The sequence below is a fragment of the Eublepharis macularius genome, chromosome 9 (assembly GCF_028583425.1).
Source record: "Eublepharis macularius isolate TG4126 chromosome 9, MPM_Emac_v1.0, whole genome shotgun sequence".
Taxonomy (NCBI): Eukaryota; Metazoa; Chordata; class Lepidosauria; order Squamata; family Eublepharidae; genus Eublepharis; species Eublepharis macularius.
The window spans coordinates 18,553,207-18,577,165 of record NC_072798.1 but is presented as its reverse complement, the minus strand read 5'-3'; the positions used below and the strand labels follow the sequence as shown (position 1 = coordinate 18,577,165).

Sequence of the window (23,959 nt, the reverse complement as noted above, 5' to 3'; positions counted from 1 at the left end):
TAACACCAGTTACTCTTTAATGAGTAAGTCACAGCAATCATTTCATAACTAGGCAAACACATTTTCAGAAAAGTTTTAATGTTCCTTGAATTGCTGACTTTAACCACAAAATGACCTATGGCCAAATTCAGGGGAGGTGGGGCCACCGCCCCCCCCAAAAAAACACAGATGTTGGAAAGGCCAATGAAGTGACACTCCATACCCAGCACAACCTCTGATTCACTCTCTATGCTGCTTTCTCAACATCTAGCAGATGAGCAGGAAGAGTGGTATAAAAATCACAGAAGTGATGTAAGTGGCCCATTCGCGCAGAGGAAGTAACAGGTCTCTTGTTAGGGGAACAAGACAAAAGCTCCCCTTTTACACTGGGTCCTCTTATTGCAGATACCTGCATGCATCCCAGCCTTGAGAACAATTCCCAAGCAAGGAGAAACTTATTTCAAGGTTTGATTGTATACATTCAATTATATGTCTGCAGAAGGAAGCTCTGACTCTCGAAAGCTTACACTCTGAAAATCTTGTTAGACTCTAAGATGCCACTAGATTAAAATCCTGCTACGTTAAATCAGACTGCATGAGTCGCCCTGAGCCATGGAGAAAGGTGGAATATAAATATTTTAATAAAATTAATATTTGCATTGTGAGATAACCCAGATCGCTGAAATTTCTGGTCATCCTTGTTCTTATTCTATGTATAAACATTCACCAGATCTGATTATCCACTATGGGGTAAGAAGGACATGAAGGGTGGGGTACAACAACAACAAGAAACAAAAGAAGCAACAATCATACTGATCCGCTCTACACATCTGGCACCTCCTGGCCGACCCTCAGATATCTACCCTTTCTATCAAAATGTTACTGCTATTATTATTTCAGTGTTACCACTTTAAAGACAAACTAACAAGCAACAACAAACAAAGAGAGGTTCTCTCATTCTCTTCAAATCCCAGAACTTGTGGGCCTCTAAAGTAGCTGATAAGCGGTGGATTCAGAGTAGGCAAAAGAAAACGTTTTGCCAGGAAATGCATAAACCTGTGGAACTCACTGCCACAGGACAAAGTGACTAATATTAGATGGCTTTTTTAAAAAGAGATTATACAAATTCATGGAAAATGGGGCCATTAATGGCCATAAGCTATGATGGCCAAATGGAACCTACATGTTCCAAGAGAGAGTATCTCCAAAATACCAGCTACTGGGAGGCAACAGGGGGAGACTTTGGCCTCTCTGACCCTGTTCGGGAGCGCTCCGTGTCTCTGTGGGAAATAGCTGAAAATGCCAAGATTAATAAAGACTTTATATACACAACCCTAGGACTCGAGGTACACATCAGCTGGTGAGTCTTACCATACAAAGCTTTTGCGCTTGTCTTCGAACTCTGGTCTCTGTCGCTGGGTGCAAATGTTGGTGACCCATATCCGCTGCAAGACAAAAGCAGATACTAATTTGTAGGCTTTGTCAAATAAGCCCATCCACATAGTCGATGGGATAAATACAGTAGGGGAGATAAATGTATTCACAGATTGGACACAAAATCCAGTATCCTGAGAATTTCAGAAGAACATAATGGACAGCCCCGGTGAATCAGACCCATGGTCCATTTAGTCCGAGATCCTGTTTTCCCATGTTGGCCAACCAGGTGCCTAGACCTACAAACAAGGGCACAGAAGTTGGTCCCCCTCCGCAACTCAGAGGAGCTCGGCCTATAAACATGGAGATTTCATATACAACTGATGGAACCATAGTCCTGGAGGTTCTCTAAATTCCCTTATAAAGCCATGTAAAACTGAAAGTCTCTGATAAATTCTATGCAAAGGAATTTCAGAAGTAAGTATGCACGGCATGAAATATATTCTTTTTGTCCTTGCTGAATCTACTGCCCTTTACCTTTATTAAGGAGAATTAATCATGACCCATTGAAAGCAACAAGCTTTGACCAGAATCAAAAGAGCTATTTTACGTGCACACAAGGAGGTGGGCATGCCCACTGGGAATATTTTTTTCCCTTCAAACTTGACAACCCTAAGGCCATATTAAAAAAAAAAATTGGAAGAGCTTTCTGTTTTCAAAAAAATGGATTTGCTATAGCAGTCAGAATTGGGCATGCAGAACTGCTCAGGCTATTAGACAATACGTAGAAGCAGGTGTTGCTTTTAGCACAGGTGTGCTTGCCTGTCTAATCTCCCAACATGATTGTCCCGTCACAAAAAATGAAGCTATGACTCACAAAAGCTCATACGGGAATAAATGTTATTCATCTTAGCAGTGCCACCGGACTTTTGTTTTCTTTTGTTCTGCATGAATTTCTCCATACTAACATTAAGGAGGGAAAATCAAACATAAAGAAAGCACGGCAAGATTAAATATGGATTTAGGAAGCTTGGGAAATCTGTATTTTATATACAGTCCGCTCTGGGAAAGCTACTAATGGAAATTTTTTTCTCCGTTAATAGAGGAGACAGTGTTTATGGTAATTAAACACGCTTACAAATAGTTCTGATGTTGTTTATTGAAGATAAAGCCTTGCGTTGTGTGCATATTAAAACGGGGCAAGCTGAAGTTATTTCTGTTTCTGAAATGACTGGTACAATGTTATACTTATAATACACACATATTACATTTTCAGAACGTCCCAGATATGTATGTTTTTATCTTCAACGGCGATATATTTTGAAATGATAATTTAGTATTCATGCAACAGCAGTTTAATGTATTTGAGACATCCAGTTATTCAATGAAATATGCTAACTACATCACTTGGTGCAGGAGGTCAACCAGAAGACTGGCTCATTGTGCAGCGTATTCATTAGAACGCCTAACCCATACCAGCCCCTCTCCCCAAATCAAGCTATGCAAATATACTAATGCTCTCAAAATACAAAGAACCACACACTGCCCAACCTTAAAAGGCAAGCAAGCTTTTAACCTGCTTTTAAAAAACCACACACACAAAGAACTAAATTATGCATGGCCTTTGCTTGAACAAACAACATTAAAACTATTTCTAAATATATGCAGATTACTGCAAATCGTAAACTCTCCCCTACGAAACACAGGACAAAAATATCCCCTCCGTCACTTTCCAAGGATAGAAGCTGCCCCCAACAATTGATGGGACAACACGTCACTGGCTGCTACCCATCTAGTTGTTCATAAACTGAAAGTACAACGATTATTTTCCAGACAGATTTGAGAGTCTGAAAGGTGAAATTTACCAGGGTTAGGCTAGGCAGCTGGTGGCTGGATGTGAATTCAAAACCTGAGGGTGTGTTCTTCAATCCTACCTAAAAATGCAAGCTGGAAAAACTGGAGCCTGAAGTGCAGCAGGAAGAAGGTGCCGCTCTATTGACCAAGCATGGGCAGAAGGCCTGGCTGGTCCAGAGGCTTCATACCACTAGCTGACCACAGGCTCTGAAGCCCAGATACACAGAGTTCTTCCAGGTATCTTCCATCCCTGATGTTCTTGACAACCACTTGAGCAGGCCCTCAGCCAGGCCCAAGGCTCAGACTGCAATCTGTTACACAAGGCTGAGAAGTCACGTAAACATTCCACTTCCTCATTGGTCAGTCTGCCGTTATGTTTGGGACTATGATGAAACTAACATTGATTATTTCTGAGTTGAAAGAGCCCGATGGCTCTGTGTAACTACAAGTATAACACACATCAGCAAATTAATCCTGGCATAGACAAGAAATGTGCATTGCTTGTTGATAATGCCAATGGCAGCCAACAGCCATCACAAGCCACCACCACGATGGGGATACCTGGAGTTCTCCTGGAGCCCTAAATGTTCTCATATCTGTGGTATTTTAAAGCCAGTCCTTGCAATCGGTGTGTGCTTGCAAGTTCAGTACTGGCAAATGAATTTCCAGGTGCATGGGGCCCAATTCAACTGGATTCACAGTGTGCAAAACTAGGCTTCAGCCCACCCACCACACCATTTTCCGAACTAACATGGCCCTAGAGGACATTATTTATCCTGCTGGGGGCTCCACATGTACTGACAGAGAACATGAAGGTTTTCCCAATGGCATAAACAGCCCGATTGTAGAGTTTTGGATCAGGAAAATGGTATGTATGGAGCAAAGCATAAGAACCCTCTCTCCACATGCTGTGGTCCCAATCTGAGTCAAGTTCCCACATGCCTGAACATAGAATTCCTAGCACAGAGCATGCAAGAGCCCAGATACTCCTAGTGGCAGACCCAGACCCAACTCAAGATCTATGTATTGTACAAGTACCGTTTTTTTGTTGGAAACACCCCAGAGCATTGGTGGAGGGAGGCTCAGCAAACTAGTATTGCTAATGTCATGGCACCACTTCCAGGTGTGTAACCAGAAGCAATGTCATGGCACTGAATGATGCTCTAGGAATTTCCCAGATCTTTATAGTTTTTACTACAGAGATTTGGAAGATTCCTAGAGTGTTGCGTGATGCTGTGACGTGACTTCTGGGTACGCAGCTGGAAGTGATGCTGGTTGCTCCCTGATTCATGCTCTTGCTGCCCATCGAGCACCCCATTGCATCATGTAGCTAGGCCCTTGGTTAAATGATTATCCACAGGGCAGGAGGAACGTATTCATTAAGATATAACTTGTGAGCACGAACTTGGGCTGATTTTTAAGAAGTCAACACATGGGCACAAATACTCCACTGGAGGGTGGAATCGCACATTTACAAGTTTACACACAACTCCTGCCTCCCACACACAAATACACATTTGAGTTTTCCTTCTCACATTACAGAAGATCTACAAAGCTGAAACATCGGATGCTCTTGCGTGGCACTACTTTTCAACACTACTTTTTGTTTGAGTTTTGGCAGATGTGGGGGGGCACAGGAGGTGAAAGAAAGTACAACGCTTACTTTATTTGTGAAGAGTAACTTCCATAAGCACTGCTGTGTGTGTTTGAAATATGTCCATTCATTCTGATCGTCACTCCCTCTGTAGGAAACAGAAAAACAATTCAAGGCATTTAGAGCATGTACATTAATTTAAGAAATATTAATATTAATTCAATAAAAGTTTACGGAAGACTACAAAGCACACTCATTTTGTCTGCAGAAGAGAGTTTTTGTCTTTTCCCACTGGAGAATCATAATTTATCTCCTTAGAATCAATTTCTCTTGATAGACTAAATTGCCTCCAATATGGAGATGTCATCCAGCTAGGGTTGCCAAGATCCAGTTGATACCTGGGGTTGTCCCGGAATTACAACTGACCTTCAGATGACAGACATCAGATCTCCCTGGAGGAAATGGCTGCATTGAAGGGTGGTCTCTACAGCATCATACTTCAGCTGAAGTCCCTCCTCTCCTCCAAACCCCAGGCTCCACCCACAAATCTCCAGAAATTTCACAAAATGGAGCTGGCCACCCCATATCCAGGTCTGTTTCTTCCCCACAGTTGAGTCAGGTGGCTCCACAGAAATCCTAAGCAAATACCACCAGGTTGTTGTTGGTGGGTAAATACACCAATTAGAAGAATCTACAAAACAACAGTGTTTGATATCCATCCATTCCCGCTGACCGTGGGACTCCCTCTACTTTTCCCCCCAATATAGAATGATTTTTTAAGGCATCATGATTTTACTAACAACAACAATAACAACATCATTTGATTTATATACCGCCCTTCAGGATGACTTAACACCCACTCAGAGTGGTTTACAAAGTATGCTATTATTAACCCCACAACAAAACACCCTGTGAGGTGGGTGGGGCTGAGAGAGCTCCTAGAAGCTGTGACTGACCCAAGCTCACCCAGATGGCTTCAAGTGGAGGAATGGGGAATCAAACCCGGTTCTCCAGATTAGAGTCCCGCGCTCTTAACCACTACGCTAAACTGGCTCCTGAGTGTTGACTATGCCATTCAGGCTATAACCACATTTTATGACCGACCAACACATTTCAAACTGTTCTTACTTTAATTAGCACCCTTTTAGCAGCTCTTTTGTTTCTTAACTCAATGGGCTGAACAGCACTCTGTTAATTAGCAGTTCGAGTCTTCCAGAGTAAGCTCAAGTCAAAAAGTTCTCTTCAGGTACCTAAATTAACACATTTCATGCTATCTGCATTTTTGTTTGCTAACTCAGCTCCTCACATTTTCCGAGTCCAGAACAATATAACCGATGAGTGCCTTAACAATACTTCTAATCTTCACCATGAATAGCTAGGAGAAACTGAAGAGCAGCAACAAAGGGGCTGGGCTGGGGAGAGTTGCTTCTTAAAAGACAAGATGGCTGACAGTGTGAAAAGTGGCATGGTGTCGTGGTTAGAGTGCTGGACTTGGGTCAGGGAAGCCCGAAACCCCAATGAGTCCATGCAAGTTAGCAGGTGACCCTGAGTCCGTCACTCAGCCTATTAGCAGGGCTGGAGAAAGAATAAAAAATAGATAAACCTATCTACATACCACACCATACCAAGCTCCTTGGAGGAACTTGACAAATACAACTCTTGCAATGAATTATTTAGAGGATTTTTAAGAGGCTGTACAACATTATTGATGGTCCATGTGCTCTTCTACTCATGGTCAACAATACATGCTGAGATTTAAGAGCTTTCGGATGAGTTTGTTCCGAATATTGCCGGAAGGGACAATTTTTTCAATTTGGGATGCTAACCTTTTATTATGTCTGCTGGAAAAGAACTCAGTCAAAATACGCTTGGCGATTTTATTCATAATTGCATTTGAAAGATTACCAGATAAACTAGAATTTATTTCCGATATTGCACTGAAAGAACCATAGCTATTATCTGATTAAGTGATTGTATTGAAAGAACATTGTGTTATTCACATAGGCTGAGAGCAGCAAGTCTCTGTGAGATTTACTGTGTAATCCTAGGCAGAGTTACTCCAATTTAAGCATGTTGTAGGGGCTGAGAGTAACTCTGCCTAGGATTGCACTGTCAGACCTCAGGCTCTGTATATAAATGTTTTTATCCTTATCCCCCAAACCCTGGCAGACCCCATTACAAGAAATAGCTTACATCAGATCTTAAAATAAAGCATGCACAATTGCCACTGTTAAGGTCTATGTGGGAATTTGTAAAGTGACTGGCAGAACCACTGGGGTGCAATGCACCATTCAAGGAGACAAAATAAGGCAGCATTTATTAGCTAGTCAACAAGACTATGAGAAACTTAATTCACAGTATGGAAAGAAACTTCACTCTTCTCTCTAGCTAACATAACAGCGCCCCACTATTCTTCATTTGATTCAACCACTTCACACGGCGAATGGCTGTCTCTTCCGGTTTCCATATCTCCCTATACTTTCTGCTTTTTTCACACAACCGATCTGCTATTTGGAACACTTCACACATACACAGAATGCGATGTGCATGGATGCCCCCCAAATGTAAGGGGTGAATAGAACAAATATGAATCACGCAGAGAGCTAAGTTTAAATGCTGTTCCCTGTTGAGCATACACAGGCCAGAGAACTGGATTTTGCCACCCTAATGTATGACGCAGTTCTCAAGAGCCTGAAGCAAACTAGACTAGACAAGACCTACTAGTTAATTATGTTGTAAGCTGAGCACAAAACTGATATAGATTGTGCATTTCCACTTTCTATCAGATATACTAAATGTAAAGGGAAAGCATTGCTGCTATGATTTCTATAGTCACTGGGTACTTCGATCCCATTGTTTCCATGCTAACTCTAAAAACACAAAGACTATAAACTTTCTTTTAAATGCCTGGAATACCTTGAGGAAGGTAATATACAAGCATTCTTATGTTACGCCTGCTGGTTGCGTCATCATAAATTAAATTTGCATTACACAAAAGCAGTGAAGTTTTGAATATGAAAGACCAAGATTTTTTGTTAAAAAGTCTTCATTCCCCATCACAGCTTTTGAGCATCCTTTACTTTAAATCAATTTACAGTGGAAAAAAAACAAAGCACAGACAGCTTCAAGCAACAGGCTTTAAAATATTATGCTATAAAGGTGATTTAATTTGTTTTCTCTTGTAACACTGCAGAGTAGAAACATGGGTTTGAGCCTTTGTGCAATTAAAATAAAAGTGAGCAATGCTCTGTTTAGAACAAGCAGTCTAAGGGTTTTCTGTTGAGTTTCTGGGTCTCCTGAGACAGACAGCTGAAGATACAGGGAGAAGAGGCTAGGGGCTGAGTCTGAGGTGATATGGAAGCCTTGCGATGCCTGGGGAGAAACAGGTGGTCCTGGGCTGCTCAAGAGAATAGCCTGGCTGTGTTTCATCCCCAGGCGGAGTGAATTTCAGTAAGCAGAACATTCCCCTGTATTTCTGGATCCTCGCTTCAGATTTTGATCCTAACCTTGGAGAAGGATAAAATCCTGGAATGTCAGGTAAACCTGGAAAGCTAACATACTCTTTTCAGTTGGTGGAACATACGAAACTGCCTTAACCTGTCTACTCCCAGCCGGCAGAGACTCTCCACAGTGCAGGGGTTCCCAACCATTTTGAACCTGTGGGCACCTTCAGAATTCTGACACGACACGCGGTAATGAGTGCAACCACAGTATGGCTGCTGCAGGAGGAGCAGCCAACCACAAAATGGCTTCTGCAGGAGGAGGAGCCAACCACAGAGAGGAGGAAAGAGGGGTACTTTTAAGAATACATTGCAAAAGAGGAGCGAGAGAGAAAACCAACATGATAGGGGCAGCAACTAGTGAAACAATTATTTGGCATAGCCAATCAGAAACCCTGCTGGGCAAGAGGCCATGCTCACCTGGCTCCACCCACTGGCTTCAAGTTGGGAAATACCTGGAGATCTGAGGGGTGAAACCTGGAGAAAGTGGGGTTTGGGGAGGGAAAGGACCTTGGCATGGCATAATTCCATAGAGTCCACCCTCCAAAGTAGCCATTTTCTCCAGGTGAACTGATCTCTGTGGCCTGGAGACTAGTTGTAATTCCAGGAGATCTCCAGCCACTACCTGGAGGCTGGCAACCCTAGTCCTGGTGGCTCCGAGGGAGTCACCAAGCTCTGTCACCAAGGCAACGAGGGCAGGGCCACTTCCAGAATGACTGTGAGGCTCTGCAATCTCATGAGAGCAGGAAAGGGCATTAAAGCACCCGTCACCTTTCAGATTCTTTCTCCACAACTGTGGCATGAGAAATGTAATGATTTTGGTCTGTTTTACAGCGCAGGTTTCAAGGATCACAAATAAGTAAAGGGATATGAAGACCGAAAGGACTGCCTAAACGATAGCTGTTATTTATTAGTATTACTAGCTGGCAGGCAAAGCATAAACTCTGTTGCCAAAGAACTTCCAGGAACATTGGGCAGAAGAAACCAGCTCAAAATTATACTGGAGGATAGCCTCAAAACCTCTCCGCAGAAATTACTCTCATGAACAAGTGTCAACAACCAGCGTCTGTGGAAAATTACACCAGAAATGAAGGTTACCTTCTGGCTCAACCTGAGTGAAGTATACGAAGCAGGTATATTGGATCTCATTACTCGGGTCCGTAAATAACCTCAAATTTCATCTTCCACAAAGCAAAAAAATACCTCTTTCGATTTTGAAATAATAAAAGGCAGCCCATATAGTTTTGTTTATAAGAGATTCATATTTTCAGCAAACAATATCTGCAGCAACTGTATTGATTTTTCATATATTCTCTGTTGGTATAATGACTGACCATCTCTGGAGGAATAAATAAGGCATTTCACACAGAGATGGTCTCAAATTGGTTGTTGTGGGTTTTCCGGGCTGTATTGCCGTGGTCTTGGCATTGTAGTTCCTGACGTTTCGCCAGCAGCTGTGGCTGGCAACCTCAGAGGTGTAGCACCAAAAGACAGAGATCTCTGTCTTTTGGTGCTACACCTCTGAAGATGCCAGCCACAGCTGCTGGCGAAACGTCAGGAACTACAATGCCAAGACCACGGCAATACAGCCCGGAAAACCCACAACAATCATCGTTCTCCGGCCGTGAAAGCCTTCGACAATACATGGTCTCAAATTCTTTTGAAATGAAGGAAGACAACAGTCCAGGAGGCACAATCCAGCCCTCCAGTCTTTCTATTTGGCCTCGGCCTGAAACAGTTCTCTTTGAAATATATATCTCAGCTGCTTTGCCCCATGTAAGGCAAAGGGCTCCTCTTCTTCCCCATCATGCCCAGAAACAGAGGCCTTGGCAGAACCATCTTAACTGTGTATCTCAGTTACTCACTCCTATTTGCCTCTCTCTGCCTTGTCAACATAATGCTAAAGCCTCTATTGCTTTTCGTACTATAATGGTGAAGGGGGTGTTCGGAGACCTTTGCACTTGTTTCATCTTTTGTCGACAGAGGGCCAAGCTACAAGTGACAAATGACACAAGTGACAAATGACACAGATTGGACACTTGTCAGCTTCCCTCAAGTTTTGATGGGAAATGTAGGCATCCTGGTCTTGCGGCTTGGCTCTCCAACTGCTGTCCAATGGACTTTTCAACTGTCACTTGTCCAACATTCCCCCAAGCTGCCTACATTTCCCATCAAAACTTGAGGGAAGCTGACAAGTGTCCAACCTGTGGCATTTGTCACTTGTAGTATGGCCCACAGTCAGTTTTGCTGACTCTTGATCAAACAGACACCTGTTAAGAATCAGATATGCCCCCATTGTTTCAAAAGTTCTGGGATGGAAAGCAAGAGAACATATTTCCCACTCTGGTACATTAGCCTGAAGAATTTAGGGCAGCTGCTCTTTCTCTCAGCCCATCACAAAAAGAAACTAGAACTACACAAAACAGATAGACCATAAAAATTCCAGTCTGTAATACTGCAGTGAAGGAAGCCAGATCTCTTTTGGGTCACCACAAAGTATCTTGTTAAAGTACCGTTTCTTAATACAAATTTGCCCAAGGAGAGGTCTGTTTTACTACTTGATTGTTTTCAGTGGTGTAATGGTTACAAATTACAATGCCCTGATCCAGATAGCCCAGGCAAGCCTAATCTCATCAGATCTTGGAAGCTAAGTAGGGTCGGTCTTGGTTACTAATTGGATGGAAGACCTCAAAAGAAGACCATGGTTGCTATGCAGAGGCAGGCAATGGCAAACCACCTCGCTTAGTCGCTTGCCTTGAAAACCCCAGCAGGGGTCGCCATAAGTCAGCTATGATGACACTTTCTGCCACCACCATCAACAGCAGGTTACAGCGTTACATTAGGATCTGGGAGTTCTGGGTTCAAATCTCCTCACTCATCCATGAAAACTCACAAGGTGAACTTGGGCCAGCCAGTCTCTGCTTAACCAATGTCACAGCATTGTTGGGAGGATAATGGGGGAAGGGGAGCCCATTAAATACATATGTGGTGCCCTGCTGGATCAGACCAGTGGTCCATCTAATCCACACAGTGGCTAACCAGTTACTACGGATGGTCAACCAACAGGGTAGAGGCCAAGGTCTTCTTCTGATATCTCCTCTTAAAACTACTAATCAGAGGTTTGTTGCCTCAAGATGCAGAGATTCCCTTTAGTCACTGAAGCAGACAACAATTTATGGGCCTAATCTCCATGAATCTGTTTATTCACCTTGAAAACATGGAACTGCCTTGGTCCATCAAGGTCAGTATTGTCTACTCAGACTGGCAGCAGCTCTCCAGGAGTCTCAGTGAAGGGTCTTTCACATCACCTACAACCTGGTCCTTTTAACTGGAGATGCCGGGGATTGAACTCAGGATCTTCTACATGCCAAGCAGAAGCTCTACCACTGAGCCACAGTCCCTCCCAGTTGTTTAAAGCCATCAGTGCTAGTGACCATTATGACAGCTACTGGCAGTAAATTGCATAATTTAATTACTGCATGAAGTTCTATTTATCCGTTTGTTTCAAGTATATTAGGTGCCCCCAAGGTCTACTATTATTGAGGGAAAAGGGCAGACAGCAATGGCTGCTGTTATGCTGTGACAGTTCAGGGGCTGCCGATCAGCTGCCCAGGGCCACTTGCACTCCAGCAGCTGCCCAACAAAGCTGTTCCCTGACATATGAAGTTTACACCAGTTTGGTGTAGAGGGTAAGAGAGTGGGACTCTAATCTGGAGAGCCAGGTTTGATTCCCCGCTCCTCCACTTGAAGCCAGCTGGGTGACCTTGGGTCAGTCACAGCTTCCTGGAGCTCTCTCAGCCCCACCCACCTCACAGGGTGATTGTTGTTGTGGGGATAATAACAACATACTTTGTAAACCACTCTGAGTGGGTGTTAAGTCGTCCCGAAGGGTGGTATATAAATCAAATGTTATTATGTTATTATCAGGGCTTTTTTTCAGCTGGAACGTGGTGGAACGAACTTCCAGCACCTCTTGAAAATAGTCACATGGCCGGTGGCCCTGCCCCCTGATCTCCAGACAGAGGGGAGTTTAGATCGCCCTCCACACCACTGGTGTGGAGAGCAATCTAAACTCCCCTCTGTCTGGAGATCAGGGGGGGTCAGGCCACCGGCCATGTGACCATTTTCACCAAGGGCGATTAAAACTTTTAAAAACTCCCCCCTTGTTCCAGCTGACCCAAAGTGACGTCATTGTGCAGTCCTGAGTTCCACCACCTCTTTATTATTATTTGCCCAGCATGGTAGCACACTAAAGTATTACCATCAGTGGCCTGACAGGTTATGCAAGAATCAGCCTCACTTGCTTAGAACATTATGCCTCTGAAATTTCTGTGGCCATCCGATTTGAACAAGTCTAATAAAAATTAGTATTTCTATTCTGAGCTGGTTCAAATACTGTTGCTTGTCTAATGCACCAAAGTCATGCTATCTCTACATATTTAAATGCATCCTTGAATGCTCCGGACATGGCCTATATTTTTAATTCAGAGAGTACTGAACGATCCCGGCAGCTTGTGGTCAAAGCCTGCTCTCCTCTGCTTATAGCTACACATTCCAGCATTTCATGTTCTCCTGAGGTGAAGTTGTCCTTGAAGTTTTGTTTGTTGTTTAAATTCAGCAGTTCCCAGAAACAACCACATAAATTCAAAACGGCCAGGCAAAGTCTACACGATCTAGAAAAAGCTGGATTTTTTTTAAGCTGCCTTCCAAGATGAGAGACGGCATTTTTTTAAAAAACCCTACAGAAAGAATAATTTGCAATAATTAGGGCTGTTGACTAAGTACAGAATTTCGAAATGATCCATCATCTTTTTAGTGAATCAATTAAATTTAAATAAATTTAAATAAATGTGCACGTTACCAAGACCTCAAAATAGGCACCTTTTTGAGAAACTGAAGAGATTTCAAGCGTGGTAAAAGCTACCACCCTTTAGAGGGGGAAGAACATTCTTCATTTTGCATTTGCCATTCCCTGCAGCATTAAAAGAATCCAGTAGTCTTCCACATATCCAGTTACTCTCCTACATGTACAGTGCCATCAAGTAAAGCTTAGCGGATTAATTTATCAGTCAAACTGAATAATATTTGCAACCCAAATAATAATTACTGGCAGCAAACCCTACTCATAACATGGGATGCTTCGTGAACAAAACATCTTTATTTATTTCCTTCCTTCATACCTTGCCTTTCTTATGGGGACCCAAATTGGCTTACATCATTGTTGTATTTCAAATCCTTTTTAAAAAAAAATTTTTTATTGGATTAGAAATCTCTATAATATCTATTACAATCAATTTCCTTTAAATATTCCAGTTCTAACCCCCTCCCTTTCCCCCCCTTTTGTTGACTTCCAACAGTTTTCCAACCCCTTATCCGTTTTTTCCCCCTACTCATTTCAAACTTATTTTATTCTATTAAACATATACTTTCACTCTCTTCTAAGCTTCTATTATAACACAGTGCTATCTCTATTCCCTTTCCCACTTAACTTATCGACTAAATGTTACATTCCTGGCATATATTCTTTAATAATAACAGTCATTTGTCTACTTTTGTACTCCATATTCTATCTTATTTCTTGTCTCGTCAATATGGGGCAAACAATTTGTCCCTTATTCTGCATAACTTTAAGTACTTCTATAAGCATTATATACATTCACTGTAAGTCAATCAATTTAACTCATACTCTATATGTTGCTCTTTACTTCCTTCTATCTTATATTCATTCTATCTTGGTTATATAATTCCTCCATTATACAATTATCTGCCAGAAATAAAATTAGTTAATTTCTATCCTTATAATTCTTATAGTAACACCTCTATTACTTAGTACTATGTATAGTAGCCAAATAAAATATTTGCTTAGAATTTCTCATTTAACTCTCCTCCCCTCGGTAAAGTCACCTCCCTCTTCTTTTGTTGTATTTCAGTAATTTTCAAACTGCCACAGTTCTCCTCCCACCTCCCATTTTTTCACCAAATATTGCTTCAACTTTTCCCAATCCATGTTGAACTGTCCTGGATCAAGGTCTCTCAGTTTCCTTGTCATTTTTTCCATTTCCGCCATGTACAGCAATTTGTAAATCCAGTCCTCGATAGTTGGCACTTCTTGTACTTTCCACTTTTGCGCATACAACAGTCTAGCCGCTGCTGTCATGTAAAATAACAATGTCCTGTATTGTGCCGAAATATCCTCCATTCCCAAGTTCAGTAGCAGGAGTTCTGGGTTCTTATTAACTTGAAATTGTAAAATCTCACTTATCACTCTTATTATTTCCCCCCAGTACTGCCTAGCTACCTCACAAGTCCACCACATGTGGTACAACGATCCTTCATGCTTTTTACATTTCCAGCATTTATTAGACATGTTCAAATTCCCTAACGCAATTTTCTTTGGTGTCAAATACCAACGATAAATCATTTTATAAACGTTCTCTTTAATGTTAGTGCATGTCGTGATCTTCAATGTATTCTTCCACAAGTATTCCCACGCCTCCATTGTTATTTCTTTATTAAAGTTTATAGCCCACTTCACCATTTGCACTTTAACTGTCTCATCTTCTGTGTACCATTTTAGCAACACTTTATAAGTCTTAGAGATTTCCTTTTTATCAAATTTATTCAAATCCTGAGGGCCAAACTACAAGTGACGAATGACACAGGTTGGACACTTGTCAGCTTCCCTCAAGTTTTGATGGGAAATGTAGGCCGCTTGGCGGAATGTTGGACAAGTGACAGTTGAAAAGTCCATTGGACAGCAGTCGGAGAGCCAAGCTGCAAGATCAGGACGCCTACATTTCCCATCAAAACTTGAGGGAAGCTGACAAGTGTCCAACCTGTGTCATTTGTCACTTGTAGCTTGGCCCTGAGAGAGGATTTATTGTGATTATCGGGGATCCATTCCTTGACCCAGTCCAGCACTCTGGAATGCCCCGATTTAAATTACCTCCTAGTCTAAACCTAGGATGTTGCACAGAGGGCAGTACAAATCACCTTTTTGTCTATATTTTCCAGCATGGTGTCCTGGCTACAGTGTCCACTGAGGATCGGGAAGACCTGTGTCCAAAGCCCCACGGTTGCCTTGGAGTCTGCTGCATGATTCCAGACCAGTCCCTTTCTCTCAACCCAACCAGCCTAACAAAAGTTGTTGTGAGGATCAAATGAGGAACGGAGAACCATGTATACCATTTGCAACTGCTGGGGAGGGGCAGCATAAATATATACTAGATCAGTGGTACTCACTCAAAGGTGCAGAAACCAAATGTAGCTCTTTGACATGCCACCAGTGGCCCTTCAGAGCATCCATCTTAGAGATGTGCTGTTTGGTTCACTATTTGGAATTCAAAAACCCAATTTTTGCTGATTTAATTAAATCCAGCTATTGTGGATCAAAATACTGAATATCAAAACAGATTCGGTATTCTGAATTCAGTCCACCAAATTAATTTGTTAAAATTTTGTAAAGCAGCCGTGGCTGTTCCTTTGCTGTTCCCAGCAAAGGAACTGCAGTGTATGCCTTTTTTCGCAGAGAGGGAAGGGGAGGGGGTTATTTTTTGACCAAACTCCACCAAATTTGCAGGGAATCTACTCCAGACTGTCCTCTAAAGACCCCCCAAGTTTCATGAAGACTGGCCCCTGGGAGCCAATTCTCTGGGCCTGTGAACAAGGTGCCCCCAGCCACTCCATTGTTTCCAATTGGAAAAAGTCAAAGTTGACTTCCACTGCAGAAACACACGGGGCCAAGGCGGCCAAGGCCAAGGCCCACTCCCAAGCTGAACTCATCCCAGAGAAAACCCAACAGGACCAAGATGAAGCATGGGAATGGAATCCCCCTCAGATCCAAAGTAAAGCAAGGGGACCAACATCACACCAGAGAATCACACCTAGTCCACCAAACCAAACTGAAGCAAGGAACACTGTTGCAACTTAGCTCAACAGAAGCAACCTGGAGCAAGGGAATGCCTCGTGTTTGCAGCAGGGTGCCACTTGGTTCTGTTCTGTGGTGTTTCCCCACTGTTTGAACTCAGTGCCTGGCTGCTGTGAATGACACAGGTTCTATCGGGCTAAGCTGCAACAGTGTCCCTTGATTCAGTTTGGGTGGAATGGGTGTGATTCTTTCGGCTGATAGTAATTGTGAATGTGGCTCTCGATGAATCACTGAGTACCACTGCACTAGACTGACAGACATACACCTGTGTTTGTTTGCAAATATGAAACGTTTCATCATTTTGAACATAAGCAAACTGAAGGCAACTTGTACGCGGTATTTTATAGCGTTTAGGTTAGTGATGTACTCTTTAACCACCCCCTCAAACATAAACACACCACCACCATCACCGCTACACCACAAAGCACCACACATCACAAAAGCTTTGACTCCATAAGCATTGTATAGAAGTTAGAACAGCCTTCTCTTGCTTAAATAATTTCAGACATCGGAATGTAAAGCTCTCTTCCATCCGAACAATAAAATTTATATTCAAGGTCCAGCAAGGCTGGAATGAACAAAATGAAAGGAACCATCGCATCCCCAGTAGCCCCATTAACTTTAAAACTAAACTTCATATCAACTGCGTATCACGTAAATAACGTTCCCACAGAAAAGGTTTCCATTCAAAGTTCCTAGTACTCTAATAGCTCTAAGACATAACAGCTGTGTCCCTGATAACGCAATTTGGTTGCCGCTGCCAAAGAAAAAGCGGGCTGGCTCTATGCCAATGCCGGATGGAAAAAAAAAAAAGAACCCATCTAGCAAGTGCTTCTCAACAGGTCTAAAATGCCTGCAAAAATGTGGGAAATCGTTTTACCAGCTCCATTTTTTAGTTAACCGATACGTTTTTTTAAAAAAGTGACAACTTCTTACAGATGGGATTTGCATTCATTTTAGCTGGATGGGGTGGTCATGAACCCCTTCCAGAGCAGGAGCTTGTGTGCCAACTACATATGACATGGGCGGTCTGCAGCTGGGTCTCCCGACATGCATTTTAACCTCAAAAAGCAGCGTGGGGTGGGGGTGGGGAATATGGCTCAGAGCTGCAGTGCTAGGGAAGGGAGGGGACTTAACTCTCCCCCAACCACACAACTCTTGACTGAAACCATCATCCTTCCAGCTACTTTTACCCTGGTTGAGGAAATTTAGAAGTACATCTATTTGCATTGCAGCCATCTCTCCCTCCTACCTGAGCTTGAAGTAGCTAAATGAGGGGAGCACAGAATGACCCAAACAAGCTAGTTTGGTCTAGTAGTAAAGAGTGGCAGGATTCTAATCTGAAGAACCACATTTGATTCCTCGCTCCTCTGTTTGAAGCTACCTGGGTGACCTTGAGTCAGTCACAGCTCTCTCAGAGCTCTCTCAGCTCCACCCACCTCACAGGGTGATTGTTGTGAGGATAATAATAACACACTTTGTAAGGTGCTCTGAGTGGGCGTTAAGTTGCCTGAAGGGCGGTATAGAAATCAAATGTTGTTATTGTTATTGTTTGTTGTTGTTATTCCTAATATTAGGACTTCCAGTAGGGCTAGAACTGACAAAAATACTTCTTCACTCTACCATACATTCCATTTATCCCTATTTTGTGGTACCTGCCCCCATCTAAATCAGCATCTCTTTTTTCACTACGTTTCTTTTTCTTTCAAATATTTATAGACTGCCTTTCCCCATGCAGCAGGCTCACGGCAGTTTACAAGAGCAAACAAACACACACAACAATAACCCAATTAAACCATCAAGCCACAGCCAGTATCATCAATGAACTAATATCATCAAAAACAAGCAGTTTAACAGTGCAATCCTAAGAAAAGTTACTCCAGTCTAAACCCATTGAAATCAATGGACTCAGACTGGAGTAACTCTGTTTAGGATTGCACTGCAAATCTTGATCCAAAGAGCTGATACATTGTGTCAATAAACTTGCATGGACGTTAAGGCACCGTGCAGCACAGCCTGACATTTCATACAGTCCGGCTGCCAACGTATATATTATACTATTGATAAAACATAGTAGGGAAATTATGCATTTCTAGAATGTATTTAACCTAAAGAACAAAAATCATCTGGACTTTAAAATCAGTGGCAAACAAGTAACTGCAAAGTCAGTGAACACTGCTTATGGAGCAAAGGCTTCAGTAATATTTAATGCTGGGAATGAGGGGCACAGGCACAGTTTCTTGGTGTAACAGCTGTGATGCTTCAAGAATATCCCTGGTTTTGCCTTTGTGAAATGTTTGAAGTTTTGCACAATGTTCAGTTTACTTACAGAACTCGTTACCATAGGTTGTGGTGGTGCCTGCAACTAGATTAAATGCTTTTTAAGCAAAATAAAACAAATTCATGGAACAAAGGGATTACTAACATCTATTAGGCATACTATCTAAATAGAATCCATATGTTCAGGAAAAAATATACCAGATACTTGGGGTGGAGAAAGATAGTTATCTTCATGCCTCCATTTCTGAAATCCTAGCAGCAGTTGCCTAGCTAATATGGAAAACAAATGAACTCGATGGACCTGATTTTAATGAGATCTAGCAACTCCTTAGATTTATTGGTTTGTTCAGAACACTGATTTATGAACTAGATTACTAACACTTGAGTCTGCACACACCACAACTGCTGATAAATGAAATAGCCGGCAACTTTGTAGTTAACTGTCTGAGCTCTGTGGCTGGAGTTCCAGGTACAGACATGGATTGAAAACTGCTCTCTAGCAGAAGGACAAATGAGCTTCAAAACTATAACCTTCAGAGGTATTTTCAATTGTTCTTGATATTCCCTTCGCTTCTCTATAGTTGAACAACCAATTGGTATTTCATGGTTACGGCCAGGGCTCATTTTGAGGAAGAACACACAGGAACACAGTTCTGGCAGTTCCCCAAAGAGGTCACATGTCAGGTGGCCCCACCCACCTGACTCTCAGCCATTTTGGGCCCGTTTCATCCTGGATTGGGGCCAAAACGGCCTGGATCGGGCCTCTGATGGGTGGTGGATCACTCTCCTGCTCAGCAGAGGCCTGATCCTGACCATTTTGGGCTCCTTTTCAGGCATTTTCAGCCCCTTTTGCCATTTTGAGCCCAGTTTCAGACCTGAATGGCCAGGATTGGGTCCAAAACAGCCAGGATAGGTGATGTCAAGGGGTGTGGCATATGCTAACGAGTTATGCTAATGAGTTCCTCCAGCTCTTTTTCCACGAAATGACCCCTGGTTACGGCAGTATGTATTGCATAGCTGACAAATAGCGGGTCTCCATTTATAGCTGTCCAATCACATATTGGCAGAACAATTGGGTTGATACTGCTTTGGGTTGCATAACCGACTTATTTTCTGAAAAGCAACCCTATTAAAAAGAGAGGATTGCTATGGCTAGGACTAAAATGTACATATCAATGTTTAAGACCTTGTCCTTCAACTAAAACTGGCTGAGAATCTCTCGAAGTTCACACCTATAAACTAAACTCTCAGTCCTCGTTTGCTCCTCATACTGAAGAACAGCCATTATTTTAAAAGCCAACTCCCCCACTCCACATAAAAACATTTTCCTAGCCAAGCAACTGAGAGCTGAGAAGACAGCTTCCTCCTCTTCCTTTAATGACTCCCATTATCTGTTTGTGTAAGACTCGTCCTCATTTTCTTCAACTCAGTGTAATCCCCCCCTTCAACACTGCACTGATGTTTGAGGCTGCTTGACTTTCTCTTACATTTTTCTTTGCTGTGTATGCATCACATCAGTAGATGTTTTTCAGCGATGGCCTCATGAGAAAGAAAGGACGTTCACACCACCACTGCACACTGTTTCACATTTTTACAAAAATCTTGAAGCCTTGTTGATTTATTGGTACATAGGAATAACCATTGTCAACAGAGATGCTGAAGACTCTCTGGGAGTCAAGTATTCTAGCTCTGATGGGAAAGAAATAAAGGCGGTAAGACTTGTAGGGGGACAGAGGAGGTTCACAAGAGTTGGAAGACTCAGGCCTTCAAGTGGGAGATGCATGTATATGAAATGAAATCCTGCCCTCAAGTCATAGTTGACTTACGGCGACCCCTGGTGGGGGGGGGGCAAGTAAATGCAGGGCAGTGAGGTGTCGGACAATTTCATCCTCTGCCTCAAATCTCATTCTAGACACACCATTGCAAAGTGGTCAAGATTTCCTCAAACCCACCCCACCTGCAAGTGTATGTGATATAGAAGCGAGGGCATCTTCCTTGGACTGGAAGGAACCAGGTTCAAATCCCCCACTCTCCCAAGCAGTTCACTGGGGGACTTCGGGCCAGTTTGTCAGTTTCAGCCTAACCTCCTGCACGAGGTTCACGTGAGAGCAGGGGACCAAGTGGCCAGCTCCTTGAAAGAAGGGTTGGATAAACATCAAGTGAAATTAATATAGTTCATCCCAACCAAGCAGCTTAACACTCAAGTCTTGCCCCAGACATCTCACAAAAACATAACAAGGAAGCAGGAAGGAATCACTCTTCTGTCTTTTAATTATTATTATTTTTTTAAAAACACAGAAATCCAATACAAAGCTGAAGAAATACTGAAACAGAGCATAAGCAATTCTACAACTGACTATTTAAACTACATAGGAGCTAACCAGGAGGATCTTACTTACAGCAATAGCAGTGGAGTCTATGGTAGACTTCCCAGTTGCCCACTAGTGATGGGCAATCTTCCAGGGGTTTGCCCCATTGCCCACTGATCACTGGTGATTGGCAGGTGGTGGCAAGCCCTCCGGAGATCACCCACCACTGGCAGGCGACCCGGGAAAACATGCACCCGGTGAGCTTCTGGTAGGGCGCGGTGACATCATTTTCTGAAGTGACATCACCACAGGTGTACTCCTGTGCTTCAGTGAGGCCAATTCTGGCCCCACATGGGCCAGAATTAGTTCCATGCAAAGCACGGGAACACTTCAGAAAGTGATGTCATCACACAAGCGCCGGGAGCACGCGCATGCAAAAAGAAGCAGGTGCAAGACACAAGGTAAGTGCCAGGTCCCCCCCCCCCCCGCCCACCAGGAGGGTATAGGGACCCGGCAACCCTGATCTATGGTCCATCAATATTTACAGCAACAGTAGTAAAGTCTGTAGTCCCTCCTCATCCCTTTACTGATGGTTCTCTATGAAACTACTTCCTTATAATACAGCCCTCTAATACACTTGAATAATTCAGTTTTGCATCATTTGTGAAAGGCCAGGAAAGTGGGAGCTTTTCTGACATCTTCCGATAGATTGTTCCATGAAGTAGGGACTACCAAAGAGAATACAGGTGTACGGGCAACTGTTGATTTTGCCCATGTGCAAGGTGGCACCTGTAGAAGGCCCTGGTCAGATGAGCAAAGCTGCTGTGGTGGAATATAGGGAGAGAAACAGTCCTGTAGACATGATGAACCAAAGGCTTTGTGGGTGGTAGACAATTAGAAATGGTAACTGATAGGTAACCAATGGAGTGACTGCAGAATGGGAGTAATATTCATGTTTCTCCTAGCTCCTGATAATAGCCAAGCATTCTGCACCAACTGAAAGCTCTGAATTAAATTAGAGGGGAGACCTATGTATAGTGCTTTATAGTAGCCTAGTCTCGATGTTACCATGGCATGGATCCAGGTGGACAGATCAGCTCTGTCAAGATAGGGAGCTGTCTTCCAGGCTAGACTGAGTTTGCGGAAAGCATTTTTTGCAGCAGTCTTAACTTGCTTTTCTAGCAGTAGCGCTGGATCCAGTATAACCCCTCGGCTCTTAACTGAGTCTGCACAGATCAGATGAACTTCGTCAAAAGTGGGGAGCACAATGTCCTTCGGTGTCTCTGCCTTCTCAACCTGCACGTCTTCTGTCTAGCTTGGGTTGAGTTTCAGTTTGTTTGCTTTCATAACTGGAAAGGCTGTCCCAAGTGGGAGACATGAGCACAGTCATCTTTAATACCAACAGCAGTGATCCCATCTTCTCTTCCCCTAGCACTGGACTGGACACGGCCGTGCTTCCAGCATGAAGGGATATGTTTTATCATCCTATAAAGCAGTTTCACCATTGACCAGTGATAAATATTCTCCAGGTTTTCAAGCAAGTCTTCATTGGACATACCACAGAATAATCTGGAGCTCTGTGAAGGGTGTGCTCCCCTCTCCATGGAGATCTGGCCCTTCCCATCATCCTATAACAGCACTTGGGGACTGGACTGTTGATCTGGCCAGTTATTCCGCATAAGTACCTCCCCATAGCACATTTGGTCTTGCTTCTGATCTGTCTGCATCTTCCAGGTTCGATGCAGCAGAGGGAGTCACCACCAGAGGCTTCTGAGTCATCTCTCTCTCTCCCTTTCATAAAATGATCATGTTCACAAGACAAAACCTGGTGGGCAGGTGCCACAGATCCAGAGAGAGAAACGGTACAGTTTGCAACTGATCCAAGGCATTCAGCAACAACAACAACAACAAAAGTGTAGGTGAAACTTCCAGGAATTCATCGCTCATCTCGATCACTGCCCTGAGATGACAACCTTGGTATTACCACCTCCCAGTTCTTTTTTTTTTTCCCTACAAAAGACTACAATAGCACAAGGGATGGGAAGGAAAGGAGAAAAAAAAGAAAGGGAAGGGGGGGTGGGGGAAAAGGGGAAGGTAATCTACAAACACTAAACACTACGTTTCATGTTTTCCCTTCATACTGCCATTATTCAAAAGTTAAAGCTTTATATTATATTGATGGAGTGGTTGACCTTACTAAATGCAAATTACAATTTAAATTCAAATTAAATTTTCCTTCCCCTCCTGGGTCCCGGATGCAATTCTCTCTGAGCAGCTGCAGCCGCAGTGCTCATTTCCTCCCCCTCCCCCTCAGACTTCTCCTTTTCGTCTTGCTTGGTGCACTGAAATTCCGGATTTTTATCCTCAAAGTCCCTTAGTTGATCTTCTGATAATAACTTGAAAGCTTGATCTTTGTGACTGAACCAGATTCCTTCCGGAAATAACCATTTGTACGTTATTCCACGTTCTCTCAGAAGAGCTGAGAACTTTTTATACTTAAAACGTCTTTTCCGAACTAGAAATGGGACGTCTTTCAATATCTTAACTTTATTACCCAAAAAGTCCAAATCCGCATTGTATGAATTATATAGGATAGTGTCCCAGATCCTCTTAGATGAAAAATCAATGATGATCTCGCGAGGCAACTGACGCTTCATTGCATATTTTGAAGTAGCCCGACGGACTTCCAAAATGGCGCTTTTTACTTCTTCTTTAGTTGCCCTCGCGGGTGTCGCCAATAGTTCCAAGACCAGACCCCGTAAATCCTCATTTTCCTCCTCTTTCACATTCTGGAGATGCAAAATTGTCTGTGTTCGTTCCACTTGTAGCCCGATCAGCTGATTCTCCACCAGTTTGAGCTCTTTATTCGTAGCCTTCACGAGTGACGCACTTTCCCGAGCAGACTTCTCTGCCCCCCCCCGCTGCTTCCTTAATGGTTTTCACTTCGCTCTCAATTAAGCCCACCCTTTGATCTGTTTCATTCAGCTTGTCAACAAAGGGTTTTATAGCTTCACCAACCGCCCTCCGCACTACCTCCTCCAACGACTCTCCCTTTAGGGCAGCCGAAACTGACTTGCCCAGGGCAGGACTTTGTTTTTTTGTTGCCATTTTAGGGGGGGGGGGGAACCGCCAGCCGGATTCT

General features: G+C 43.1%; 1 protein-coding gene across 3 annotated transcripts in view; it reads right to left on the bottom strand.

Annotated features, from left to right (window-relative positions):
• EPS8 (epidermal growth factor receptor pathway substrate 8) overlaps positions 1–23,959 on the bottom strand; it is a 176,593-nt gene that overhangs the window by 72,974 nt on the left and 79,660 nt on the right. For all 3 annotated transcript variants that reach the window (XM_054988159.1, XM_054988162.1, XM_054988160.1), the window contains exons 2-3: positions 4,871–4,949; positions 1,351–1,424 (exon numbers count right to left, since the gene is read on the bottom strand). In XM_054988159.1, the coding sequence (XP_054844134.1) occupies positions 1,351–1,424; positions 4,871–4,932 (136 nt within the window). In that variant the 5' untranslated portion in view covers positions 4,933–4,949. The remainder of the gene's footprint in view (positions 1–1,350; positions 1,425–4,870; positions 4,950–23,959) is intronic.